General features: G+C 60.3%; 1 protein-coding gene across 3 annotated transcripts in view; it reads right to left on the bottom strand.

Annotated features, from left to right (window-relative positions):
* ANKRD11 (ankyrin repeat domain 11) overlaps positions 1–25904 on the bottom strand; it is a 141256-nt gene that overhangs the window by 27392 nt on the left and 87960 nt on the right. For all 3 annotated transcript variants that reach the window (XM_086757922.1, XM_086757924.1, XM_086757923.1), the window contains 2 exons: positions 8635–8779; positions 342–480 (listed from right to left, as the gene is read on the bottom strand). In XM_086757922.1, coding sequence (XP_086614048.1) covers positions 342–480; positions 8635–8721 — 226 coding nt within the window. In that variant the 5' untranslated portion in view covers positions 8722–8779. The remainder of the gene's footprint in view (positions 1–341; positions 481–8634; positions 8780–25904) is intronic.

The following is a 25904-nucleotide window of genomic DNA, read 5'->3' as shown; positions in this document are numbered from 1 at the left end:
CCTTACTTCTTACTAGCAGGCCCAGCACCGCTCCTTGGCTTGCTCGGGAGCTTCCAGTCGGAACCGGAGGAGAACAGACCACCAGCCACAGGAAGGGGTGTCTCCTCACACAGCCATCCTGTGGTCCAGCTGTATTTATTGCTAACAACGTAAGGGCCTTAATCTGCTCAGATTCTGGCGTGCACGTCATCCCACAGCAGCCACCCATCTGTCCACGCACCTCCTCCTTCCCAGGAAATCTGACAGAACGCTTCAGCATGGATCGCTTGCACGCTGGACACGGTGAGCTCCCCGCCACCCCAACGCTCGCGTCTCCAGGGTGCAACACGTCATTTCCCTACCTGTATCCGAGTCCTTTTGATCTCCATTTGTTCCAACAGTGAAAGGCAACTTGCGTTTGGTCGCTCGCTCTTTCACCTCTTTGCCGCCATCGCTCCGGTCCAACTTTGGAGTCTTGGTTAGAGAAACTTTATCTTTATCCTGGAAAGAGAAGAGACCGGGTTAACGAGAGCCTTCCCCAGACTGCGTCCTCCTACCCCCCAACGCCCTGCCCCAGCCTCACGCAGCACTCATCCTCTCTTTTCCACCGCGGGTTCCCAGCATCGGAGTCCAGCAGAAAGAAGCCTCCACCAAGCAAAAACGCTAAAAGATCACTAGAGAAAAGTCAACCAAGGCTGCTGCGTGCTGCGAAATCTGCAACAAATCCACGTGAAAACCGGAGCCCACGCCTCGTGTGGGGATGCGCTGGGCTGCGAGCGCCGGGGGAAGGCAGGCTGGGGTGGGGGAACCCAGGGATTTCCAAACACAGCCGCCCCCGTCATTCGGGAAGGGTTTCCTGGTCCCAGGCAGGAGTGGGACGCGGGGGAGCACGCACAGCGTGTCCAGGGGACACACACACAGCACTAAAGCCCTTGGTTCAGCGTGGAGAGCTGAGGGCTGCTCCTTTAGCACAAGCATACGGCGTCGCCATCTGAGCTGATGCGATACCCTGGTGTTCTGGAGAATCCGGCAGCCGACGGGCCTGCTCCAGCATCACTGGCCGTTCACAGGGTCGGCACCGCGGCCACACGCCCTTCGCCAGTTTGCACGGAACAGGCAGCACAGCGTTCGTAGAGAAAGGCCAGTACAGCTCTGCCTGATCCACAGCAGCACGCTCCGTCCCAGAGCAGGCAGCTCCCAGCTCTGCCCGCGCTCCCGCAACGGCCTCCACCACAGCCGTCCCCCTCTCCCACCGGGATTTTCAGGGGAGAAGCCACACTAAGAACAACCCTACAATACCGCATAAAAGCACGGAGAGCAGCGCCGACTCCGGCTGGGCATTCACAGCTTCCTCAGAGAGGCGGACCTACGTCTGCTTTGCACTGGTCTCGTTCACTCGCGTTGGTTTGGGTTTTAACACACAGTGAGGTGAAGCAAGCGATGCCGGGGACTGCCCAGTATGAGCAGCAGCAAGAAATTTTGAAGAAATGTCCCGAGCAAGGCAAAGTTACCAAGCATTGAGACAGGCGAGATTCTTCACGTGAACAGCGAGAGCTGGCACACAGCTCAGACTGCAGGAGCTCAGCGCGCTGGGGATACAGACCGAAGCCACGCACTTGGGTTTTTGTACCCGAGACACGCTGGTATTTTAAGGGAGGGCTTCTGGTTTGAGCCCCGTGCCCCCGCTCTAAGAACAGGGCCAGAAGGAGCAGCTTTGTGACAGACCTGATTCCAACAACCTGGCAAAACCCAGACCCTAAGCTTTAGATACAAAGTTAGATCAAGTAAAAGAATCTCAAGACATTAAATCACGCAGGATCAGCCCTGGGAAGTCAGACAGGCAAATCCAACAGCAATTCCCTTGTTTAGAGAAGCCCAGTCATGCTGCCTGCAGCAGGCTCCCCGCCCGGGCAGGTGGCTCCCGTGCCAGCAGTCACAAGACCGTGTGTCACCGCGCACGCCGCTCCTTCCTCCTTCCCAGTTTCTGCCTCGCAACCAGACTTCACCCGCGGGTTAAAGAGAAACCGTCCACCGGGACCGGCGGGTTCCGCTGCACGGCCCCTTTGCAACGGGCAGCACAACAGCCCCGCGGCTGCGCGCCCAACATCGGCCCCTCTCACCCCTGCTCCAGGGAGGGCTGGAAACGGGCTGGGGAATCCCTTTCTGGGTCAAGCAAGCCAAACAAACCTACCTGCCAGCAGCGCGTTCGGCCACAGGCACGCAAGACTTCACGTCCAGAGCCCGAAGACGGGCAGCTGGGCTGGAGGAGCAGCCGCCAAGCGCCCTTCCTCGGCGCAGGAGCCAGCGGAGCGACGGGACAAAGTCACAACAGCCAAGATAAACACCCCAGCATTTCATTTAAACACTCTGAATGTAAATACTTCTGTTGTCTATTTTTCCGACATGAACAAAACCAGTTTGCAATAACAAATGGTGCCACTTGCACGGCCAGCTGCTGTTCCGACCAGCTCAGAGGGGAGAGGCCAGCGACCACAGACCGTCTCCCAGGACTGCCTTGGTCCGTCCTTTCCCTCCCCAGTTCAGCGCAAGCTCAGACACCAACGCCACGCTCAGATCCCACTAACCCTGCGCCGGTGCTCAGCATCTGAGAGCAGAAAACCAGAGGAGACCACGTGTGCGTCTCCTCCTCCGCGCCCGATGCCCGCGGCTCAGGTTTGCCAGCGCGGGGTGGCAGCAGTCCTCGCTTCCAGAAGGCTCCCAAGGCGGATCGGCCACAGCCGGCGCTTAGAAAACAACACTTCCCTGCTCCAGCCGCCGTGCTCGCGGCCTGTGCTGCCGCGTCCTCGCCCGGACCCTCCGGAGCAGGAAGGGTGTCGCAGCAGGAGGCCGGGATGCGGCCGAGCCCCCAGCACCCTGCCGTGGGATTTCCTACACTCCCAGCGTTTCTGCCAGACATCGGCTTCGCATTGAGAGCTCCAACAAGAGGTCAATTGTGCTCAACACAAAAAATACATTTTTTTTTTCATTGTTTCTTACTTTAAAACAGATTTCAGCTGGAACAAGGCTGTCGTGTCCTCTGCTGCCCGAAAAGCACTCTGCCTCACAGGCAACGTGGCTCCGGGCACCGACCGGCAGCACTGCTGCTCTTGCACCCCAGGCAGAAGCGAAGGATGATCGGTGACGGCTTGTTTGAGACACACCTTCTCTAAAATCCCCTTAATCTTTGGACTTTGCTGCTGCGGTGCCAAAACCTGAAGCTGCAGGTGCAGGGGGCCGGCAGCGCCCGCCAGCCAGGTCAGCCGCCTGCTGTGCTGACGCCGTACGAAACCTCCGCGTGCTCGGCAGCAAGAAAACTGGCAGGGCGAGAAAAATGCAACTTGTTCGAGAAAGTTGCTGCAATGTTGTTAAAAGCTGCGTGTTGGAGAAAAGACAAAGAAGAAAGGAATTCGGCACAAACTCTTCCCAGACAAGAGAGCGGCCCAGCATGGAAATGGAAACGGTGTGCGGATCCCAGCGTCGGGCACGCCGGGGCAGCGCTTCGCTGGCACCCGCCCGAACGCTGGGAGCTGCTGATCCAGTCAGTTCAGCAAAATTAAATACCACGGAGCGAAGGAAGCGGCGGCAGTCCCGGCACGGCTTTGAAGATTAATTTGTACGGCAGCACAACGATAACCTTTCCCACTAATTGGAGCAAGGAAGATCCAAACTGTGCCGAGGACGTTTGCAGCGGCTGCAGCGAAACCACTGCAGAGAAATGAAGGCAGCTTGAAAAGTCATGGTCATGAAAGTAACATGTGCTTTAATTTTCTTATTTTAAGCTTTACTTCCCCAATTATTTCCAATTTTCTAATGAGGAACGTGTCTATTTCTCGAGTGAAAGTTCTTTCACTTTTAGGTCTCCTCCCGTGTAAAGTGAGCTCGGACTGACCTGAAGCCGGTTTCACAAACCAACGCACCCGAATTCCCTGACGCCGCAGAGGGGTCCGTATGAACGCCTGCGTGCGGGTGCTCTCCACGGCTGGGGCAGCTCGTGCCGAGGGCCAGGGAGCGGGTTTGGGAGCGGGGGTACGGTGAGCGCTCGGCGACAGAAGCAGGTTCTCCGTGGGCGGTCACGAAAGCCGCTGTGGCGAGGCGCAGAGGCAGACCACGGCTCCAGGAAAATCCCCACTGACGCGCGGCGTTATGAGAGAGATTTACCACGCGAACGGCCCAACCGCCTCCGCTGGCCCTGGCTGCAGTTGAGATGCAGCAGAGGCTGCTGTCGGCCGTCGGGGCGCGGAGCACGGACCGGTCACGAGCTGGTCCCCAGCGCCACGTCGATGCAGGCCACGCGTGCAATGTATGAACCGCGTCTGTGCTGACCTCTCCCTCCGTCAAACATCTCAAACTGGCACGAGAGACCCCGGTATCAATCTGCTCAGGTCATTTATGACATCTACAAACAAAAGCCACTTCCCAGCCTCACGGGAACTCCAGCTAGGCCAGCTTACTCTCCAAACGCCAGCTCTCAAAACCAAACACGGAGCTCTTCCCGATGCGAAATGCTGCCGGGCAGAGCCACACACGGACCCAGGCACAGCAGTCTGCATTGCCAGCCGAGAAGCCGAGCCCGCAGCTCGCTGTACAGGCCGGGCCGCGCAGCCGCAGCCCCCCGCGCCCCTTTGCCCGCACACGAACCCCGAACCGCTGCCCGAGAGCCGTGCCGAGCCCTCGCCTCAGCGCCGACAAAACCTGACTCACATCCCAGCCGCTTATGCAAAGACTTGCACGACCGGCGATGGAAATCCCCAAAGCCCTTTGTTCTCCAAAATGAGCTGAAAGCATTTCAGGTTGCAATGCTGGGGAAAAATAAGCAGCAATGAACAAAAGCAGGGCCGGCACCTGGGGGCTCCAGCACCCGTGCCCCGGGCGCCGCCCCGCGCCAAGCTGACACGCCGAACTCCTGCTGCAGGCAAAACAACCTGCGCTGAGGAGCTTCCCCGCACTACCACAGCAGCGCGTCGGTGCCCGAGCAGGTCCCTGCCGGGGGCAGAGAAGGGGCAGGAGAGGGGTTCTCGCCCCGCCTCACACAAAGGGACGGGCAGAACTTCAGCCAGAGCACACACCGGACACGGTGGAAACCAAACCCCAGTCTTCCGTACGTCTGGGTCGCTTGTAGCCTTTCCAAAAGCCAAGTACAACACCTACACAGGCACACCAAGTTTCAAAAAGTCCCAGTTTGTGTCATTATCAATGCTGCGATAAAACAGTTGAAGTACGGAGACAACCGGAGCTGAAGTCCCATTCCCGTGTGCCTCAGGCACTGAGGTTTGTGAGAAATGCCACCCTGCGACACCGACGGGCTGCTTATCTTCACCGAACCGTCGGCTTTTCAGCCTCTGAGTCACCCAGTGTCCGCACATTTTGCTGCGCAGCGGGTGGCTCTGCGCCGGGGGCACAGCCCAGCTCTCGCCCCTGCGGCACAGGAAAGCCCCCACACCCAAGAGGTTTCAAGAATTGAGGACTACGTTCCCTTTTCTAGAATCGGGAGGAGGAGGAGGAGGGAAAAACGCAAAAATTTATTTGAAGGGCAGGAAAAATAATGAAGTAGGAGCAAGATGTCTCCATACTGCTGACATTACTATGGATAGAAAGCGTAGCAGTTCTCCCCCTCCGCTCCTGCGGAAGCCAGAGTTCGATCCAGTGTGGATAGCCACCATGTCCCCAGCAAGGCTCCCTCACCGGGAAACCACCACCCCATGGCCAGGGCAGGGCGAGAAGGCAGCACTCCCCGTTTTCTGGATGCCGTCTCTGCCCAGTTTGCCCAGTTAACCTCTGCTAGCTCCTACAAGCAAGCCCCAAAACCAAGGGTCAGGCACCACTGTGCCCGGCGTTCAACCGCCGCAGCAGGAATGCCGCTCAGACCAGGCGAGCGGGAACATTTCCCCATAAAGAGACAGATCTGCCGCAGCCTCTGAGCGCACGGCGCAGCCACGCCGCCAGCGTCCCAGGCACATCAGGAAACGGTTTTGACAACCGATATAACTCTGGCTGCGGCGCTCTGCTCGGCCTCAGTCGTGAGTAATCTGCTGCTGGTAGGGGGATCTGCACCAGAGAGGAGAATTACTCATATATGGCGTGCGTGTTTTGACAAAACCCTTCAGACCGAACCCGACCAGGAGGAGCCCCCGGCCGCTCGGCGCCCGCCCCGGGCAGGCTGCGCGCAGCCATATAAGGCTGGCAGGGCCCGACCAGCCGCCCCGCCGCCTCCGCCAGCCCCGGGAGAGACCGCTCCTCGCTCGACAGCGGCAAAGCAGACGAAGCATCTAACGCTGCCGGCCGCGGAGGGGAACAGGGGCACGGGGTTTAAAGCACTTCGCTCTCGTGGCTGCGCCAGCACAGGCGACGTCTCAGGAGTGAATCCGTCCTTCCTGTGGAAGGGCAGGGAGCGGAGAGCCAGGAGGAGTTCCCTGTTCTAACCAGCTCTACAACCGAACGGCGGCAGCTCACGTCCTCTTCCACAGAGCGCGAGCCCTCTGCAGAAAGGGCAGCGTCCCAGAGAGCCTGGCTGTAACGCGGCCCAGCGCAGAACTCGCACGTGCGTTTCCTGCAGCACTGAGCCCACTGTGACACCAGGACCGCGGAGCATCCCGCACTGTTACCTGCCTTCCGCGCTACAGCTTCGGAGCCTGGAGATAGAAAGCCTGGTTACCGTTAAAAGCACCATTCATCCTGAGGTCACACTGCGAGGAAAACACTGAAGTGGCAAAGCAGCCACAGCCTCTCCGCGCTCGCCCTGCGCGCCATCGCAGGCCGCGGGTCCCTCCCTGCCGCGCGGCTCGGGCTCTGCCGCAGCCGCTCTCTGCCTTCCCTAGCGAGCCCCCGCCAGAAAGCGCGCGCCAAGCCGCAGGCTCGGGCCTGGGAAAGTGTTGACATGGGAAAGATAAATGAAAAGCAGCAGCTTGCTTGACAGGCAGGTACACCGGCGTCTGGAAGGGGGAGGTCTGAGACCAAGTGCTCTCGCCCTGAGTCACTGCTCCAGCTCCTGTGCCAGGGTTAGCCAGGAACGGGGCGATTCGCTGCACCGCGTCCTCCGGCCACCGAGCCGGGGACTCGGCTCAGGCCCTGGAGGACAAGGGCTGGCAAGGCTCTCCTTTAAGAAGACCAGAATGAAACGAGCAGGGCGGCTCTTCCCTGTCCCTACTCAGCATCGCTCTCCGCAGGTCCGCGCTGATGCCTCTGAATGGGAAGCATAAAATTATTTGTGTCCTAGTTATTTAGCCAGCGGGAGATAACTCCCGTTCCCGGCGTCCCTCGCGCCGCTCAACAAACCTGCTCTGTAAATAACACGCAGCCTTTAAGCTGCCGCGAGTGGATGAAATAAAATGGGAGCTGACTCATATTATAACCGGTCCTCTCCCTCCCAAAGCACCTGCGCCAACGTTAAGCTCCTCACGCAGCGCGGATGAACCCCCGGATTTACTTACCCTGCGCTGCCGGGCTCAGCCGCATCTGCCGGGGTCGACACTGGCACCCTCCCCACTCAACGGGGCGCCTGTTCCACCCCCAGCAGCCCCGCTCTCGGTTTTTGCCCCTCTCCTAGAAGCCCCACGCTGCACCCCGGCGAACTGCCCGCACCGGTGCAACCCTCCCGCTCTCGGCGCGGCTCCCGTGCCTGACCTGCGCCGCACGGCGACAGGGAGGGGGGAACGGGGCAGGTGCTGCCAGCGCGCTCGGTAATCACACTCCTGCCTGGGATTTTCCCAATGGTTACTTGTCACCTTCCTTGATCTGTCAACAGCACGGCCTCCATCACAGGAGTTACTCCCGCCAGCACGGGTGGGATTGCAGGGGAAGCGGCCGAGCGGCATCGCTGTGGCTCACAAAGCTCAGCTGCAGCTCCCAGGGCAGAAACTCCTGGGGGAACGCTGAGAAACTGGAGCAGGGAGGTGAAAGGAAAGCGGATGATACTTGTTTCCACAGCAGAATACAGCAGATGTAGGTGTTAATTTTTATTTGAAGGTAAAATTTGTACACAGCTTTCTGCACAGCCATTTACTGGAAATGGCTGATAGTAAGGAGGATGAAAAAGCTGAATGAGAGAAGGCAGAGCTTGAGTCTGGAGCAAAATGAGAAATCCGAGAATGAAGCAGCATGAACTGATTTATCTTTAAGCTCACATTTCACCTCCGCAACCTCACCTCGAGCCCAGTCAAAACCCAAACACTTCAAATCAAATCCCAGAAGCAGTGATTCCAGCAGAGCCGCTCAGATGCCGAGTCCTGGTCAGGCCACGCTCAGAGCTCAGAGCTCCGGGGGAAGCAGGACTGGCCGAGCCTGACACGGATGTGGCACTCACAGCCAGGCGAGGAGGAGGAGGAGAAAGTCCTTCCTCGCGCAGCACGCACTTGCGACATGGCTGCGCTACTCGGTCCTTCCACAGCCTACTGCAGAAAGCCTTAAAAATGCACAGCAATTGGGGAAGAACCCTCCAAAGCATCCCCTCCGTTGCCTGGCTGAGTGGAGCCTACGCGGCCGCAGCACTTCCCGGGAAGTCTTGCAGCCACCGAGAAAGAAAGCGGAGCCCATCAGCTGGGATACCGCCCAGTATGGCCCACAGCAAGCTCCTTTCACTGGAAATACTGCCACGGATTGAAGACATCACGCTCGAGGGGCAGCATCCCCAAAGGAAAGCAAGCGAACCGAACACGCTACCTTTTTCCCCGTTTGTTTCTCCACCATGTCGTTGCTGAGAGAGAAATCTTCTGGCTGTGGTGTTTTAGAACACCCACCCTTGGGCATCGTTCTGCCTTCCTTACTTGATCTTCATTTATGCTGCCATCGCCTCATCATCAACCGTCTGTTTAGAGAGAGGAAAAGAGGAGTTAGACAGCTCAAAAGGGTCTTGGCACTGCGGGGAAAGGCAAGATGGTTCCCACGGGGATAAACCCCCACCAAACTCCTTGACGGCAACACCAGCACGGCAGAGCGCCTCCAAACGCGGGCAAAACCGCTGCTGGCTTCTGCCACCGTCCGCACGGGAAGCAAGCTGGCGCCCGCGGCTGCAAGCAGGACTTGTTTCACATACAAGGGACAGCCTGAAATACATCGTGCCCAACCAGGGAGCAATACCCTCCTGCTTTCATCGACAGCATCACTCCAAGCCTCTTGCAGCTACGGCTCCACCCGGCGCGCCGAGACACGGGAAGGACCCTCCGGGTACAGCCGTGGGGCAGGGACAGCCCTGCTCCCCAGCCTGTCCCGCTGAATTCCCAGATCCTCGCAGGACCGACGCGCGCCTCGTTGAACTATAAACCCTACTCATAAAAGGCGCGGTTGGAAAACATCGCCATTGTGAGCGGCGACCAGAAACCGCGCAGGGGGCACAGCGCTCCCGGAGCGGCGTGCCACGGGCTGCTCGCCCCCACGCCGCGGCCTAGGTAAGACAATTTGGAGAATAACAAAGCGCTCCCTGCTTCTGCCATGTGTTGCCTGGTTACAGCGCTGGAAAGACAACTGACATCTGAAATACGGCGAAGCACGAGCTGCAGCGGAGAGCAGAAACACCGGCTGAAGCCGAGGCCTTTTTTAGGTGAACAAAAATATCTCCTCTCCCAAGACCAGAGGCTAAAAAGCATCCGTGCAACAGTATATCTCCGCGAAGTGACCCACGTCGGTCCCTACGGCAAAGGTCTCGGCGTACTTACGCTGGAACGGCACAAACAGGCACCACCTGAAACTCTCCCCAGCTAACTGCCACCTGACACCACCACACATCGCACCCATTAACTTGGTACAGCAGCGGCTGGGTTTCTGCAGAGCTACAATCGCAGGAAATCGTCCAGGAACAAAGTCACGCAGCGCTCCATCACAAGATGGGAATTCTGTGGGCGGGGAGGGAGAAAGAAAACAGAGGAGAGGAGAGGAGCCAAGGCCTCCCGCCCGCTCGGGGCCGGGGCGCGAAGCGGCGCGGACGTTGGACCGCGTCCCGGCAGCACCGGGAGAGCCCAGCACCGTCTCACGGGTGCCGGGTCCCAGCACCGCAGCAGCCAGGGCAGGATGGGGGGTGGAAGGCTGGAGGAACGCTAGCACGGTGCTTTCATCAGCCTTGTGTTTCAGAAGTCGCCTGGAAATCCCTTCATCGTTTAAATGTTTCATTTACGCTTCAGGGGCTTTAGGGCCCTTTGGATTGTTTCGTGGTTTTGTTTTATTTTTAAGAAGTGATTCAGAGGCCCCATTCCAACCCTGCAGCAGCACAAATTCCCAGACCAAAGCACTGGGCACGGACAGCGCTAAGTTATCCCGGCGCTGGCATCTGCAGCGACCCTACTCGAAGCGGGGACAGCTGCGGCGCCGAGCTTTTGGGACGCCCATCCTGTTCCTTTTGGAAGGACCTGGACTGGCGAAGACAGGAGCAGGCTCCTCAGCCCTCCTCACCACTGCAGCTGCGGAGCAAAATCAGGGGGAAAAGCGCAGAAAATTCAGTATAACCAACCCAACGTGTCCATAAAGAGCAAACGGAAAATCTCCCGCTGGAGGGAACGAGTGCAGAAATCCGTGTCTCCAAATTTCTGCTCTTCGTCACGCGAAGGGCCTGCAGCCCAGCACAAGTGCCAGAGTTCAAGCACCACAAAGGCTGAGTGAAAACAGCACCTTAAAAAGGCAGCTCGGCCGCCCGGGCCGCGGCTCCCAAAACCCCACGCCGAGAGCGAGCAGCCCTGGCCTCGGCGCTGCTGCACGCCCGGCCCAGGGCTCACTGGCTAACGCGACGTCAAGCTTCATCGCGGCGCGGCTCTCGCCGTCTCACTGTCAGCCAGCGTTAAGCAATTTGTAAAGTTTAAGGATTTTTCCCCTCGGTTTCACCCGGTGCTGCTCGCTAAGGTGCAGAGGAGAAAGGAGCAAGCGCCCGGGCAGGAGCACCGGGCCAGCGCGGAGGACGCGGCGTCGCCGGCTGAACGCATTCACCTCAATATTCACCGCCAACCTGGGAAGTGGAAGCTCAGACGGCGTGCTGGGCACAGAAATGTCTTTGCACTTCGCAACGGAGATTAAAAACGAGCAGCGTCGCTTATACCGGTCACAGCACGGGGACCAGCGCGGCTGGGACCGGGGCATGCTCCGCTCCCGACCGCCAAGAGCCAAAACCGAAAACCACGCCGTTTCCAGCGCCTCGCTAGAACCGTTTCACGGCCTGCACGCTGTCCATCTATTCTCCGAATAATTCCGCCCGCTCCCGGTGTCCCTGTGGCGGTCTGCAACCCAGGCAGGCACCCGCTCACGTGGAGTCTCGGAAACCGGATTAACGGAGAGAAGGCCGGAGGGACGGCAGGTTCACCGCGCGCCACTCCGCTCCTCCGGCCGACGCGCGCTCGGCGAGCGGCCGCCTCTCCGCGTGAACACAGCGCGGCCGTTCAGCAGCGCGGGGGAGCAGCGCGTTTGCACAATCACCAGCCAGGCTCGCCGCCTTGTTTCGTTTTGAAGCCCGATTAGTAAGAGTCAGAAGGGAGGTACAGACTCCCAGTTTGGCAGAGCTGGCCCCCAGCTCGCGCCAGCAACGGCCGAGCATCTCGAAGCCACAAATCTGGGGCTGCAGAATCGCAATTTGGTGTCGACCCCTCCCGATCCGGGAAGGGGACGTGGCAGCCCCGCCACGACAGCCTCGCAACGCCACCTCTCCCTACCAGGAGACAATGCTCACCTTCCCAGGCTGTAAACAATTAACTAAGCCCTCCAACGAGACGATTACGCGTCTGCCGCACGATAAGAAGTGGGAGACCGAGAGAGCTCAACAGAATATAATCCCTCGCACCTCTCCGGGAAAAACAAAGGAGCTGATTACCGCTGCCCGGCGGCCAGCCCCGCTGCGGCCCCGCTGCGCGCGCCGCCGTCCCCACGCACGCCAGCCCCTCGGCCTGGCCGGTGGCACGGCGGGGCGCGCGTCCCACGCCTCTCCCCTGGGAAAGCAGCGATGGAGAACGGGAGCGCGGCCTGGGCCTCAGCCGGCCTGGACGCGGCAGCTAGCTCCCGCCGGATCGGGATGGCCGGCTCCGGCCAGTGGCCCCGGTTGGCGGTGGGGAAGGGCAGGGCGGTCCCACTCCTGGAGCGTCGCACACGCGGCTTTGCCTGCAGGGAGAGAGCTGGAAAAGGGACACGACGCCCACCCTGCGCGGCGGGGAGACGGGCAGCCCTGCGGCGCTTCCCGCTGCCTCCCTCACAGCGGGGGCTGGCAGAGGGGGGTCAGGGCCCCCGCGCACCCCGAGCACCCTCCCGGAGAGCGGGGAAAGAGGCCGGCTGGGAGCAAGGCTGGGAGCGGGGCTGGAGGCCGGCCGGGAAGGGCAGCGCTCTGCAGAGCAGCCCTGGCCACGCGCACACACACGATCCTCTCCTCCTCTCGCTGGGGTGAGGAACCAGCCAAAAATGGTTTTTACTTCGCCCAGGGCACGCCGAGCCAAAGCCACACACCCAGACCAAACGTTTCTGCGCAGGATCTCAAACGGCCGCGGTCCCAAAAGGGAGGGGAGGGGAGGGGAAGGGAGGGGGTCACCCATCCCTCGGAGCTCCGGAGGAGGAGGAGCGGAGCACCGCGGGCTCCGTGCCGGGCTGGGAGGCAGCGTGGGATCGGTGGCACCCGTTAGCCAGGACCGGGCCCCTTCGACCCTGCCCTCCTGCCGCTCCCCGCGCAGGCGCTCGCAGCCCGGCCAGGCTCCTGCCGTCTCCATCCGAAGCCACAACAGATCAGCTCGTGCCCAGGATCCGCGCGCTGGAGCCGGCCCGTACCCTGGCAGCTCGGAGTGAAAAGATTGTGCAGGCTTCTTGAAACGCCAGACGAGAAGAAAGCTGGCTGGAGGCTCTCACCCGTCACAAAAAGCTCCAAGGCAAGGATGGCAATTAGAGGCGCAGACGTTATTTGCACAAACCCAACACATTTGTTGGGTCTGAAAAGGCTGGAATATGCACGAGCCCCGCAGAAACATGAAAATTTAAAAACCTCAGGCGCCGTTTGAAGACTCTGTCCCAGAAAAACAGGTGTCCTCAAACCTTTGAAAATTGCCTTAAAATAACAACTCACGTAGATCGTGACCGAAATTTAAGCCCCTCGACCCTTGGAACCGGGGAGAAAATCAAAAGTCGAGGTCTGTCAGCTGTGCCCTTCTCCACGCCCCGGTGACGCTTTCCCGGAGACGTCCGTCACCCCGCAGAGCCCACCCCAGAGCCGCACAGCACGGTGGCACCCGCCGAGCCCGCACTAAAACCATGGTGCACGGCGCCGCCGGGGTGCGTGCTCAAAAACGGCACCCTCCCCGCTGCTGGACCGACATGCTCCCAGCATTCAGGACCTGCTCTTCACCAGCTCTGCCTTCACCGCGCAGGATCAGCACCCAGAACCGCTCGCAAGCACCGGCAGGACGCGCGTGTTGGGGAACAAGGAACGATTGTTCTCCGTGCTGCGGCTCGGCTCCGGAAGAGCGAAGTCCAGCTTTCCCAGCGCGGGCACACGAGCCCGGGAGCGGCAGGAGCGCGGGCAGCAGTGCAAACACAGGTGCGCTGCGATCAGCGGCCTCACAAGGGGCATCACAAAGACGTGCCGCGCACACGGCGCTGATTCTTACAGCCATTGCCAAAACACGGGAAACGGGGAGACCGCTGCATCGCCCCGCTCCGAAGGCAGCCGGGCGGGGTTACCCCAGCTCCACAGCTCCGGCATCCCCTCACCTTCAGCCCATCGTCTTCCTTCGTTACCGGGGGAACTCGCTATCTGCTTGTTTCTGGCTTCTGAAGGGAGATGTCGCTCTGCATCAGGAGCTCTTACAGACGAAACACCTTTCCTCACCTCTTTGCACGGCTTCGTCTCTCCTGTTCTCTCTCCTGGTCCCCACAACAACCGTCCTTTCCCAAGTATTTATTTCTCCGTAACGCACAGCGCTTCCTGACCTGATACGCCTCTAACTACTCACATCTGGACGCACTCGTGCGGGGCTGGGGCAAGGCTGGCGTGCTTCCTCGGACACGCACGAGCCGAGCCCACGGTAACGTGCATTAAGGCAGCTCTGAGGATTCCAGCCACTTGGGAAACACGCACCTTCCTCGCGCCTCTTAGGAGCTGCAGAAGACAACACAACGGAGCTGTCTGCGCACACGGACGCACACGGACGTGCTCCCACGTCTTCCAGGGCCACACTCAAGACGACGCCTGAGCCCTCGGCGGCACTGTGAAAGGCCAGCTCCTCAACGGCTCTCCAGCGATGCCTCGCGACGTGAAACCCCCGCTGCTAACGGGAGAAATCCAAACCAGAGCCCCCACGCGTAACCTGCAAGTGTCGCTTCCCGCCCCAGCAGCCGAAGGCCAGGCAATAGTCTCCAGTTATCGCAACTGTACGTTTCTGTACAGCACCGAGAGCTGCTATTTAACAAGATTATATTTGGAAATTTCTGCCCAGCTACCCCGTGACTCAGAACACCCCAGCTGGGACCGCTCTCGGGACACACAGAGTCCGAAATAAAAGCGAGCCCCGACAGCACCCTGCCACCACGAGCACCCCGCTGCCTGGGTGGTTTCTCCGGGAGCAGTTTTCCCACAAACCCTTCTCTCCATTATCTCTGCGCAGCTGCCTCGCGCTGTTGCTACATCTCTGGATGCCGCTGATTATCTGGGTTCTGGCCAAGGTTACAAAACTGTTTTGTTGGTTGGTTCTCCGAGCTGCGGTCTGGGAGCGGGATCAGCTGCAATGAGGAAATCCTTGGAGCTGCCGGTGCATTACAGGAAGACCGGAGCAGCGCTCGGCCCTGCCACGCCACCGTCAGTCAGGGCGGAAGAGCCAACTCCGACACCATCGTCCTCACGGTGCCGTGGCAAGGATGGCTCTGCATCGCCAGCCCGGACCAAAACCTGCCAGAGAGGGAGGGCTCCGCGCTTCGCCCCTCTGCTCTCTGCTTTGCACGGAAACCCACCAGGCTCCAACCGGGGAAGAGCTGCCGCCGCGCCTGCCAACGCAATCGTCTGCTGGACATCGCGCACGTCGATCTCTGAAACAGCGACGGGCTCCGCTCGGACAGCGCCGCTGCTGCTGCATACGGGAGGAAAAACCTTTCCCTAATTAAGAACAGCCCAAGGACTCACACAAAGCAACGCTGCGCACCGACAGCGATCGGCACTGCTAACTGTAAGCAAACCGCGCAGCGTTTTGCACGTGACGTGCATTTAAGAGGAAAAAGCGCAGCCCGAATGATCCTGCACACAGAAACGGAACAGAAAGGCAGCCCTGATGAGCTGAGAGGTACGAGGAGTGTGAGCGGGGCGAGCCTCCACGGCACACACGGTTCACACAACGTGCTGGGAGCCTGTCCTGGAGCTCCCACCAACGGGGACGCCCTGGGGCTGCTTTACTCCAGCAAAATTAAAAAACCCACAAATCCGCACAGTCCGCTCTGTTCCCAGAAGGGTCTGGGGAGCCGGGCTCTGCCCCCCGGTACCCGGGGCAGGGAGCTACGCTGCTGCTCCCTGCGGTTTGCTCTGCTGAAGTGCAGCTGAAGGGGTTCAGGAGCGTCAGCCAAGCCCCAAAAACGAGTCAGGCCCGATTTTCAAGACACGGAAACATGTTAGCACAGACCATTCCTGACCATGGCCGTCCTGGATTTGATGCCGACTGAACTGCAGCGAATGAAAGGGCAACAGAAGAAGCAGTGGCGACCGACGGCGCCCTGGCAGCGAGCTGCCGTCACCTACCCCACCGTCCCAGCGGCAGCTGGGCACCCGGGCGCGAGAAGCTGGCAGGGTCTGCTGGCTCCGCTCCGTCCTCGGCTGCGCCGAGGCCCCTCCGTGCTCCCCACCTGTGCGCTTTCCATCCTCCCGTTCCTGGCACTGGTGACGCGTCCCAAGGGGCTGCGGGGTGAACACCGCTCCCGCAGAAAGCTTGGGGGGGCTCCCGCAAGCCCCATCTGCTGCGGAGCGGCAGAGAGAGAAGGCTCAGGGAGGCAGCAGAAAGCAGAGCGCGCCTGCGCTGATTTCCAGCCGACTCAGTCAGCACCGGCGTCTCCGTTACGCGGCAAAATCACCAGTAACTTTGTGCCTTGTTTGCCTCCAGGAGCCCGGTACCCGCACGGACATAACGCAGCTGGGCTGGGGCGCAGCGGGGAGGTTTCGCCACCGAGACCCAGTCCTGTGAGTGGGGCTGCTTTAATTGAATCAATACCAGACACTCCTGGTGTCTGTCGCTGTATACACACATGTACACGTACACACATGCGTGGACACACACACGCGTGTCTAGCGTACGTACACACCGCAGCAAAACCCCAAAGGAGACTTTTGCTCCAGTCCCATCCAATTTCCTGCGTTGTAAGCTTCATTATGTAAAAGCCTGAGACAAAGCCCAGCTTTCACGACAAAGAAACCGACGTGACTTAAACAACCCCTTAAACCCGGGAGGAGACGATGACCAAGCACGTTCATTCCATGAGAAAGAAGGAAACCAAAAATATTTTGCAAAAGCTGCCATGGCCATTGCAAGAGGATCCTTCCAGCGGAGGAGGCCCTCAGCGTGGAGGCCCGCTACGACCGGCCTCACGCAGCCTGGGCTGCGCGGACACGGCGACACCCGAGCAAAAAGCCTGCTCCAGCCTCGGGAGAGTCGGACAAACGCGGATGTCCACGTTTAAACTCGTGTTGCAAGAGCCAAGCAACATCTTCTCCCAGCTGCGAGCGAATTCCTCTTCCTCCCCGCTCTTGCACAACTCTTCCTGGTTTCCCCTCCCCGCCTCAGCACCCTCGTGCCCGCTGCAGACACGCAAAGCTGCTTCCAAGCGTGGGAACCCGGGGAATGTTTTGGTGAGTTCAGGAGCGAGCGCGAGGCGACAGAACAAATCTGGCACATCATCGCTTCCCAGGCAGGGGCCCTGGAGGCATCTGCGTTGGGGAAGCAGCGAAGGCAGAACTTCACTGATTTGCTCCTTTTTGGGGTGTCAAACGCAGGGGCTGCGTTCTGGCCATCCGCCTCTTCTCCTCCCAACCGAGGCCGGCCGGTTTGAGACCGACGTCTTACCTATGTACAAACCGCTCTGCAGCAAAACCGGTGTTTGTTTGACATGCTACCCGCAGCTTCTAAATGACAGGGCAAGAACTGAACAGAAATGGACAGTAAAAAACTCCCCAAACCCAGAAAACCCCAGAACCAGTTTCATCCCAGCAGAGAAGGGAAGACGGCAAAAGCTTGGATGCTCCGATTTTCCGAACTAACCAGAAGACTTCAGTAATGCAGGGCTCATGCTGGAAGTCCCCTCCAAACCTTCTATTGCACACGGTTGGGAGTTTTCTTCACCCTCCAGCACTGCAGACGCAGAGGCGGGACACCCCTGACCCAACCCCGGGCCGCAGGCAGACCCCACCTCCATGCCACTGCGAGCTGCCGCAGGCAAAGCCACCGCCCCCAAAACCCCGGGCAGGGCAACGCTCCCAAAGCTGCAAACCCACCGCACTCCCAGCAGAACACCACGCTGACGGGATGTTCTCCCTCAAGATATGGAAAAGACTGACTCACGGCTCACGTGAAGCTGGGAAGCCTGTAAACATGAAAGAACTTGGCGCGGGGGAAAGTTTAGGCCACGTAAAGTTTCTGTGTTGTGCCAGGGCAGCGCTCGGACGCGGAAGCCTTTCCCACAAACGCCCCACGCATCATGGAGCAAGCATGGCACAACGTCAACGCCAGGCAACAAGCGGGCTCCGGACGGGGACAGGCTCCTGCCCGTTTCGAAGGCCCGGGCTGCGGCGCGGGCAGGGCGGGAAGGGGAGCGAGCGCCGCGGAAGGTCTGCTGCGCGCGTTTCTGGGCGGCGGGGCAGCCACACACGCAGCGCTGCTCCCGGAGCCGGCTCCGCGCAGCTGTGAACCGCTACCGCTTCCTCCCAGCCACCGCCCTCCCCGCCCGGCAAAACTGTCACCACGCTCTCCACGCGAGTTCAGACAGCGCTGCGGCTCCCCGAGCCCCCATAAGAACGGCGGCTCCCCAGGTTATTTCAGCCCGAGCTGGAAGCGGAGCTCCGTCTGGAGCGGTGCCTCTGCTGACAACAGGCCGCCGTCGCGCTGCTGCGTAACGAGCTGCAGGACAGGAGAAAAGCCGGGGCTTCCGTGGGGCTCTGCGCGCTGCAGCCAACGCGGAAAAAAACGAAGCGTGAGTTTCTCCAAGCAAACCGTGTGCCCTGCGCCGCCGGCTGCCAGGCGTACGGGGAGAACCAACTCACCCGCTACCTTCATCGCTTCCGCTCCTCCTGTCTCAGAAGCCAGATTCCCATCCGGTTTTCCCATTCCTGGCGCGGCGAGCGGTGCCGCGGGTGCCAGCAGGGTCCCCGCCCGCGGCCGTGCCGATGCCAGGATGCCGAGGCCGGGCTCGGCGCGCTGCCGAGGACCCCGGCCGTGGGCACGTGAGAAGGAAGCGGCCATCCCCAGGGCCGGCAGGAAAGCGGTGGGCACCCACAGGCCTGCCGCCGGCGTGGCAAGAGTCAAACCAAGGTTCCTTCTCCACAAACCTGCCGCTCTCCTCTCTTCTGTCCCCTCCTCCCTCCCTCAGGTGACTGTGCTTTCGGAGGTGATCTATCGTACACACAGACACAGAATGCAGTTACCAAAGCGAGTATACTCCTCTACACGGGAAATTCAATTTTCTCTCCAAAGCCAATGCTGAACGTGTCAGCAGAGCGGAGCGATGGAGAGCTGTAAAAACGGCCCTGCTTTAATGGATTGTTTCCGTAAGGGCAGGGATCCCCATCCTTCAAAAAAACCCGAGCGCCCCTTCTGACTTGGGGCCACGTTCTAAAGCTATTATAACACAAAGCTGCTTCGGCAGCTGACCAGAGACGCTCCGCGCCGCGCGAGGCTCCGCAGATGTCCCCGTCCCGCGGCACGTCCCCACCGCCGCTCGCCCAGGAGCCCCAACGTCTTCGAAAGAGCAACGTTCAGACAAAACATGTGCGGCAAGCCGGGGGGAAAAAAAACCCCAGATTCTGTGCCGCCTCGTTGTCTTCCTTAAAAAAGAAAGCCCTATCTCCCAGCTGCGTGCTGGATCCGCCCGCCGCCCCCAGGCCGAGCAGCCCAAGGTGACAACGCAGCGCTTGCAGCCAAGCTGGCAGAAGGGAGGGATCAAAGCCGGGCTCATCGACCCTGGGGGGGAAACAGAAGCCACAAGTGAAAGGGGGCGGCTGCCTGGAGAGCAGCCCAAAGCCAGCCTGCAGACACGGCAGCCGCTAAGGGAGCCGCAGAGCCAGGCCTTGGAGCGCAAATCATCGGGATGCAGGAGGAGGGTACAGCGGAGCGGCACTGTTTATACCCGGTCCCCCGGCCTGCGCCAGCCTGACGTGGCTGGTACCTGGCAGACAGCACACGTGCTCTCGGCAGGCAAAGGAGCCGTTTTCGGTCCTGCCGGTAACGCCGCACCAAGCACCGCGCCGCCCGCGAACCGCGGCCTCGAGAGGTGAGCACAGCCACCTTCTGCCTCCGCGACCCGAGGACTAAACCCTCTCACGGGCCGGGACACAACCCCGGCCGCGCGGCGGTACCCGGGCCGGCACGCAGCCACCTTGAGCCCGCGTCCGCCTGCGCCGGGGGGGCTCGGCCCCGGGGGGCTCGGGAGCAGGACAGGAGTGTCGGGCTTTGACAGTCTCGGTGCTCCGGGCTGGGTCCTTCACGGCACGGCCGCGTTACCGCACCGGCGCAGCGACTTCGGGCACAGAGAACAGCTCAGCCAGGTCCAGGCCTGCAAACTGCTTTTCCCCCTCCAGCCAAGCGCAACGGCAAGGGAGACGGGAAACACCGGGAGCTGCAGTTCCCACCCTCCGCAGGGTGAAGCCCGGCCACCTCCCCAGAGCTTCCCGCGGAGCAGGAACCTCGAGCCGCAGGATACGGGACTCGTTAGTTAAAGACAAGGGTACAACAGGACACGGGAACCCGCCAGCGGGCTGCCCGAACGGCGGCATCGCCAGCTCCACGATCCGCAGGGGCAACGCTGGAATTCCAGGCCGTTTACCTGCTCACCGATGGGCATCAGCACAGTCAGACGCTCTGCGTCGGAAAGGGGTTTTACAGCCCCCACGCTCCGTGCCGGCTTTGTGGCGAGCGTTCCTCGTGGCCGGGTACATCCCCGCTCCCCTCCGAGCCATGTTTACCAGCGCCAGCAGCCCGCTGCCCCGGCTGCGCAAACACCAGCCCCGGGAGCTGCCAGCACCCGCGCGGTATCACAGCAACGCGGCCCAAGCCGGCTTTGCAAACTCACAAAGTGTGCAAATTAATTTCATTATCCGCTCTTGCACATCACGGGGAGGGAAAACAAACAACCTGCCTGAAAGGCCGCTCTGGCGATGATTAACGCGGCGTCAGGGAACGCCGGGGAGCGGGAGGAACGCCCGGCCGGAGAGCAGAGCCCGGCGCTCGCCCGCTCCCCAGAGCGCACGGCACGTCGGTACTTCCCAAACACAAAATCCAGCCTTACGCTGCACTCCGGTCCCTTTTTAGCCCAAGGATTCTTCATTCGCTTGGCTGAACCTCCCCATTCCCCCGAACGTTGACCAGGTCAACCTGACCGTTCCAGTATTCACCAGCAAAGCTCCCCGCTCCCTCGCCGCCTGTCCCCGCACCGACGCTCCGGGGGCACCCAGCTGCTCGGTGCCGATGAGAGGCAGCTCACCAGAGCGCATCAGGACGTACGCTCCGGTTCCCCCTTCCCCGGCCTTATTTTCCAAGGGAAAGCGTAGGCTGCGTATCCACAACACTCCGACTCCCCAGCGGTTCCCAGAGCTTTCTGCTCGCCGTGTTTTTGAAAATATCAATGAAATGGATTCGCACAGAAACTCCTCCATGTTCTCCTAACGGCTAACGGGCTCAGCGCGCTGCTCTGCACGTCAGATCACCCTGGGCGGCCCGGCAGCGCGGTGACCTTTGAGGACGCCCCCAGCCCTCCTCCTCCTCCCACCCCACCAGAGACCACTCAGGAGCAAGGGAGAAGCACGTGGAGCAATTTATTTAAAACGCAAGGGAGAACATCAGCCCCTCAGTGCTACACGGGTGAAGCCTATCCTCACTCCACCGCAGCAGCAGCTCATCAGCCGGGGTCAGCGTGTCTGGGGCCAACGGAGACCCCACCGCCCGAGCCGGGAAACATCTCCAGCCCAGCCCACTCCCAGCAGCTCCCGCATGCCAGCTGGCAGCACGTGGGTGGGCTTCACGGACTGGGACTCTCCCCAAACCCACCCTCCACGCAGCCACAGCAAGGGAGACGCTGCCGCGAAGGCCGAGAGAGGAAGAGCAAGGAAAGGGCCTGAAGGCAATAACCCCACCTGCTCGGAAACACGGCTCCTACCCCGCGGTCGGGGCAGGCTCGGGTTCGGAAGGAAAGCTGAGCGTAGCCCCCGGGTAGGAGGTATACCCAGCGGTATTTTATAAAGTGGTATTATTTATTCAGTTTAGTAAACCCCAAAACTCTTCACTACTCCGGAATTTTCCGGTTCTGAGTTCCACAGGCTTTACGTTTTTTTCAGTGTTAAGTTATCCCAGACAATAAAAGGTAAAAAATTGCAAAAAAGGTTGTCGTGCTTTCTCTGCTGCCCTCCTCTGCCGGCTGTAGATCTACATCCATTAAGCCCTAAAAAGGTAAAAAAACCCAATCTCACTGCAGAGTTAAGATTGCTGGTCGGGGCGAGCGGGCCGTTACACAAAAGCACAGGCTGCAAACAGCGTCACGGCACCCGGTAAGGCCAGACCCGCATCATTTACTTATTTTTTTGAGAGGGACGCACAACCCGAGCCATCTCTCATTCAGCGGGCAGCAACCAGGGGCAGCCGCTGGTGTCGCAGCCCAGAGAAGGTCCAGCAGCGGTTCCCTAAACCGTGTCCTGGATCAATGCCGGATCAATGGGCACCTGGGCGACCAAAATCACCACCACCACTGCCTGCCTCTGACCGACCCAGCCCCGCGCCGCAGCAGGGACTCGCGGCTTCGCTTGCCAAGCATTGTTGCCTTTGCTTCCTCTACCACCTGCCATCGCATTGCTACAAGCACCATCATTTTCGGGGCTGTGCCCCGAGCTGCGTCGCGGAGCCTGCCTGGGTGGAAAATCCCCCTGCCCATGGAGCTCCTCTGAACCGTGCCAGCTTCTGGACTTGTTTTTCTCAGTGACGGCGAGCGCCAGCACCACCTCGGCGCAGCTGTGAGCCCCTCCTGCATCCTTGCGCAGCACGCGGACACCACCAGGTACTGACGCTCGCAGGAACTGCGGCTCAGGAGCGCAGCTCAGCGTGGTGGCACTCAAGGGCAAGGTCTCCAACCCGCGCTGCCCAGCTAATTTGTCACTTGACAGAGGCCAAACGAGCCTTCACAGAAACCCGCACGAGTGACGAGACTCCCGCAGGCCAGATACCGGCTCCCAAACCCGCCCAGTGGCACGCCATCGCTGGCTGCTGCCCCGTGCCGGGAGCCACCACAGCCGGAGCCCCGGAGCCTCCTGTCCCAGCCACAGGGCACCTTTCCCGAGCCCATCCCGGGCAGCGGAGCAGCCTCCCGGCGCGTCGGATCACGCAGTCCAGCCATTCCAGGGCTGCATCACTTGGCGGCACCTCCGGGTGCTGAAGCGGACTGGTCCGATTCATTTTGGTCTCTAGAAACCCTTTCACCTTAGAGCCTCGTGACTGAGATTGAGAGAGATTAAAAATGGCTTTTGCAGCACAAAGCACAATTGTTTCCTTGAGGTACCAACCAGAGGCTGTAAGCACAAACCACGTTTCCCAAGCTCAGCACTTTTTTGCAAACAACGGTACGTCTCGGCCGCCTGCAGCACCCCCCATTTCTCCCCCGAGCCCTCTCCAGCAGATGCTCCAGGCACCACCGGGTCCTTCCCGCAACCTCTGCGCTTTTCCGGGCCCAGAGGTTCAGGAACGCCACCGGCTCCCAGCTCTCCGCAGCCAGATTATCTGGGCTGAGATTATCTGTGCCGCAAGGCTGTTAGCCGGGGCGCCGCACCAGCGCGGCCGTGCTGCTCCGAGCCGGCTCCGACGCAGAAATGGGAGAGTTGTTTCCACGTTGTGCTGGTCCTCAACTATTTCACCCCACGGGATTGGAGTCGCTGCACGCAGCGCCCAGAGCCGGCGGCGCGGCCGACGGACACGCCAGCAGCTCCCGCGGCACAGGGTGCCACGCTGCGCTGGGACGCACCGGCGCTGCGCGGGAACCGGCCCCAGTAAGAGCGGCAGTGCTTCGCCTCCGCTCCGAGCCCGATGCCGTGCGCCCAGCAAACTGCACGATACTGGGATATCCGGGATATTCTGCTATTGGAACCACAGCAAGGGACAGCTGTGCTGGCTCTCTGCTAGGAGCAACGACAGTGAATGTAACGAATCCGGTACCCTCCTCCGGATCGCAGGCTTAGCCTTCGGAGGAACAAACCCGTTCTGCCTGGCTAGAGCCGCGCAGGAGGCTCTCCCCCGTTAGCCATATTTCCCTACTTCTGCAAGGATTTATCGGCGTCTCCACTCCCCACTTTGTGACGGATTAATTTACTTTGGCGTCGGATCAAAAGGCGTTATCAAAGGAACAAATGGAGAACCACGCGCTGCTTTCAGAAAAGACACGGATAGTTCCCAGCGCATCAGAGCTCTGTTGCACGCTCTCGATGATGACACTTCGCAAGGGTTGCGATAAATTCTGGGATTTTATGCTTACTTCATGCACAGCCTCTACTTACAGCCCCTCTGGTACGAGCTCTGCGAATTCCTCTGACACGCAAAGCTCTCCTGCTACAGCAGCGCGGGAACGCCAGCCAACGCGCTCTCTCGAGGCCCGGCTCCATTAACAGCAACGGTCTGCTGCGCAGGCGGGTCTGCGCGCCGGCTCTGGGCGGTGAGAGCGCCACGGCACGCGGGAAACCGCCGGGAGCACGCGTGCGGACGCGGGTGCTGAAGGATCGCAGCCTTGCTGCCTCTCCCCGAGCCGCCTCAGTCCGGACCTTGGGACGGTCCCCTCTCCTCAGCCATCGCCACGGCACAGCTGCAGATCCCCCGCCAGGCCTTCCCCCGCTCACGCTCCGTTAATTCCTCTGCTGGTGACAGAACAGGAAAGCTGAAGTTTCAGCCTGCTGGATTCATGCAGGTCAGTCCAAAGAGCTTCTGACTTCTTACATTTGAAACCACAGAACTCTACTGCCAGAAGCACATTTAAAAGCCATTCCCAACTTCAGGCTGGGACAAAACAGCACCGTTATCACTCCATCGAACACCCCATCTGCCACGTAGCTGCTGAGATGCTCGTGACGGTCAGTACCGAGGCACAACACGGGTGGACTCAGGGAATACAGGAAAGGCTGCCAAAATACCCTGCTGCGGGTTAGCACCTGCCTGCAGCCCTGAGGAACAGCAGCCACACTGCACAGGGAGACCGGTACCAGGCAGCGTCGGGGTTGTGAGCCGGGCTCGGCTCGGGCGAGCGCCTTTTGCTCTCCCCAGCAGCCAGCACCGCTGCGTACGCAACCTCCATACACCCTCCCCAGATGCTGGGAACACCTCTGCAGCCCCGGAGAGGAGAAGGAGCAGGGAAGGGGCCTGGAGCCAGTCTGGGAGCTGGATGGAAGGAGGATGCGCTGCATCAACCTTCACTGGAAACCTCCGAGGGGATCAGCACGGCCCCCGCACGTGGGAATCCACGCAGCGAGACCCCAGCCGGTTAATCCAGAAGCAGCCACTTCTTGAAGGAAAAGGCCACATCAGAAATCCCAGGAACCAGCTGCTCCATCAGCCTTGTTTCAAACCTTGTGCTTTCCTTCTGCAGCCCAACACCTCCTCTCCCCCCGACCACGTCCGTCCTCCGCCCGCGCCCGCGGAGAGCCCGCGACACGGAGAGCCGGGCGGGGGACGAGCGAAACCCTCTTCTCAGCCCTGGTCCTTGCAGAGCTGCACGCTGCCCCGCCGCTCACACACAGCTGCTTGCCGCGCGCGGCTATTTCTGCACAGCCTGTAGCACCAAAATACAGGGAGCTATGTTAGGGGAACATGTGCGCTGTTTCACGGCGTGATGGCAGCCAAACTAGGTCAGGCCTTAGCCAGTATCCTTCAAAAAAAGAGAAAGGGAAAAAAGAGAGAGGAAAAAAAACCAGTCAGTGGGAGAAGAGTGAGCTCCCAGGGAAGAGAGTGTTTGTTACCGTTTAAGATACTTACTGTGCACCGGATGACTGGGGAAAAATACATCTACACAGCCACACCTCTTCACAGTTTAATTTTTTAAAAATTATTTTAAACTTTTCTTTTAAAGGACACCAAAGTACCTTGGGCTGGAAAGAAGACATTTCACACACATTTCATGCAGCGACTTAAACCGAAAGGGAGTTTTCACCCGTAACTCTCCTAACACGTAACGCGGGGCCCGTTCCCGGCGCAGGCTGCGGGCACTCGGTATTTCACGGCTTCTTCGCCACGAACAAACGCGACTCTGCTGCGCTGAAAGCGGGGCCCGGCGGGAAACGGGATCCCAGCCCTGCCGGTAACGGCAACCTGACCCCCTTCTCTAAAAGGGGAGAGGAGGGTAAATCACCCTCATTTCGGGGAGGACAGCCTCCCACCAGAGACAGGGGCTCTGCTGGAGCACCTCGCAAGAGGGACGCAAAAGGTGGAAATTGAGGAGGCGGATGGTTGTCTCCCCTCTGTCCAGCCAAGAAGAAAGCACCACAACGTACGGTCCTGCGCATCCCAGTCAGCGCGATGGTCTCGGGCCCGCTCCCAGTTCAACGCCAGCGGCTGACCGCCAGACGGGAGCCTGGGCAGCCCCTCAGGCTGCAGTTCACCGGCCTTGCCCTGCGCGCTCCGCACGTTTTACCGAGCGATGGGACAGCATCAGGCCCCTGCGAGGCCGCAGCCCTGCCCCCGGATCGCCGCCTCCCGCGCCGGCAGGCAGAGGAAACGCCGGGCCCACCACGGCACAGGCTGATGGAAATTGGGAACTGGGTAATTTTAAACGCTTTCTCA

Source organism: Chlamydotis macqueenii, chromosome 13 (assembly GCF_036417535.1).
Source record: "Chlamydotis macqueenii isolate bChlMac1 chromosome 13, bChlMac1.mat, whole genome shotgun sequence".
NCBI lineage: Eukaryota > Metazoa > Chordata > Aves > Otidiformes > Otididae > Chlamydotis > Chlamydotis macqueenii.
Note: the sequence above shows the minus strand (reverse complement) of the source record. Positions and strands in the feature narration are given on the sequence as shown.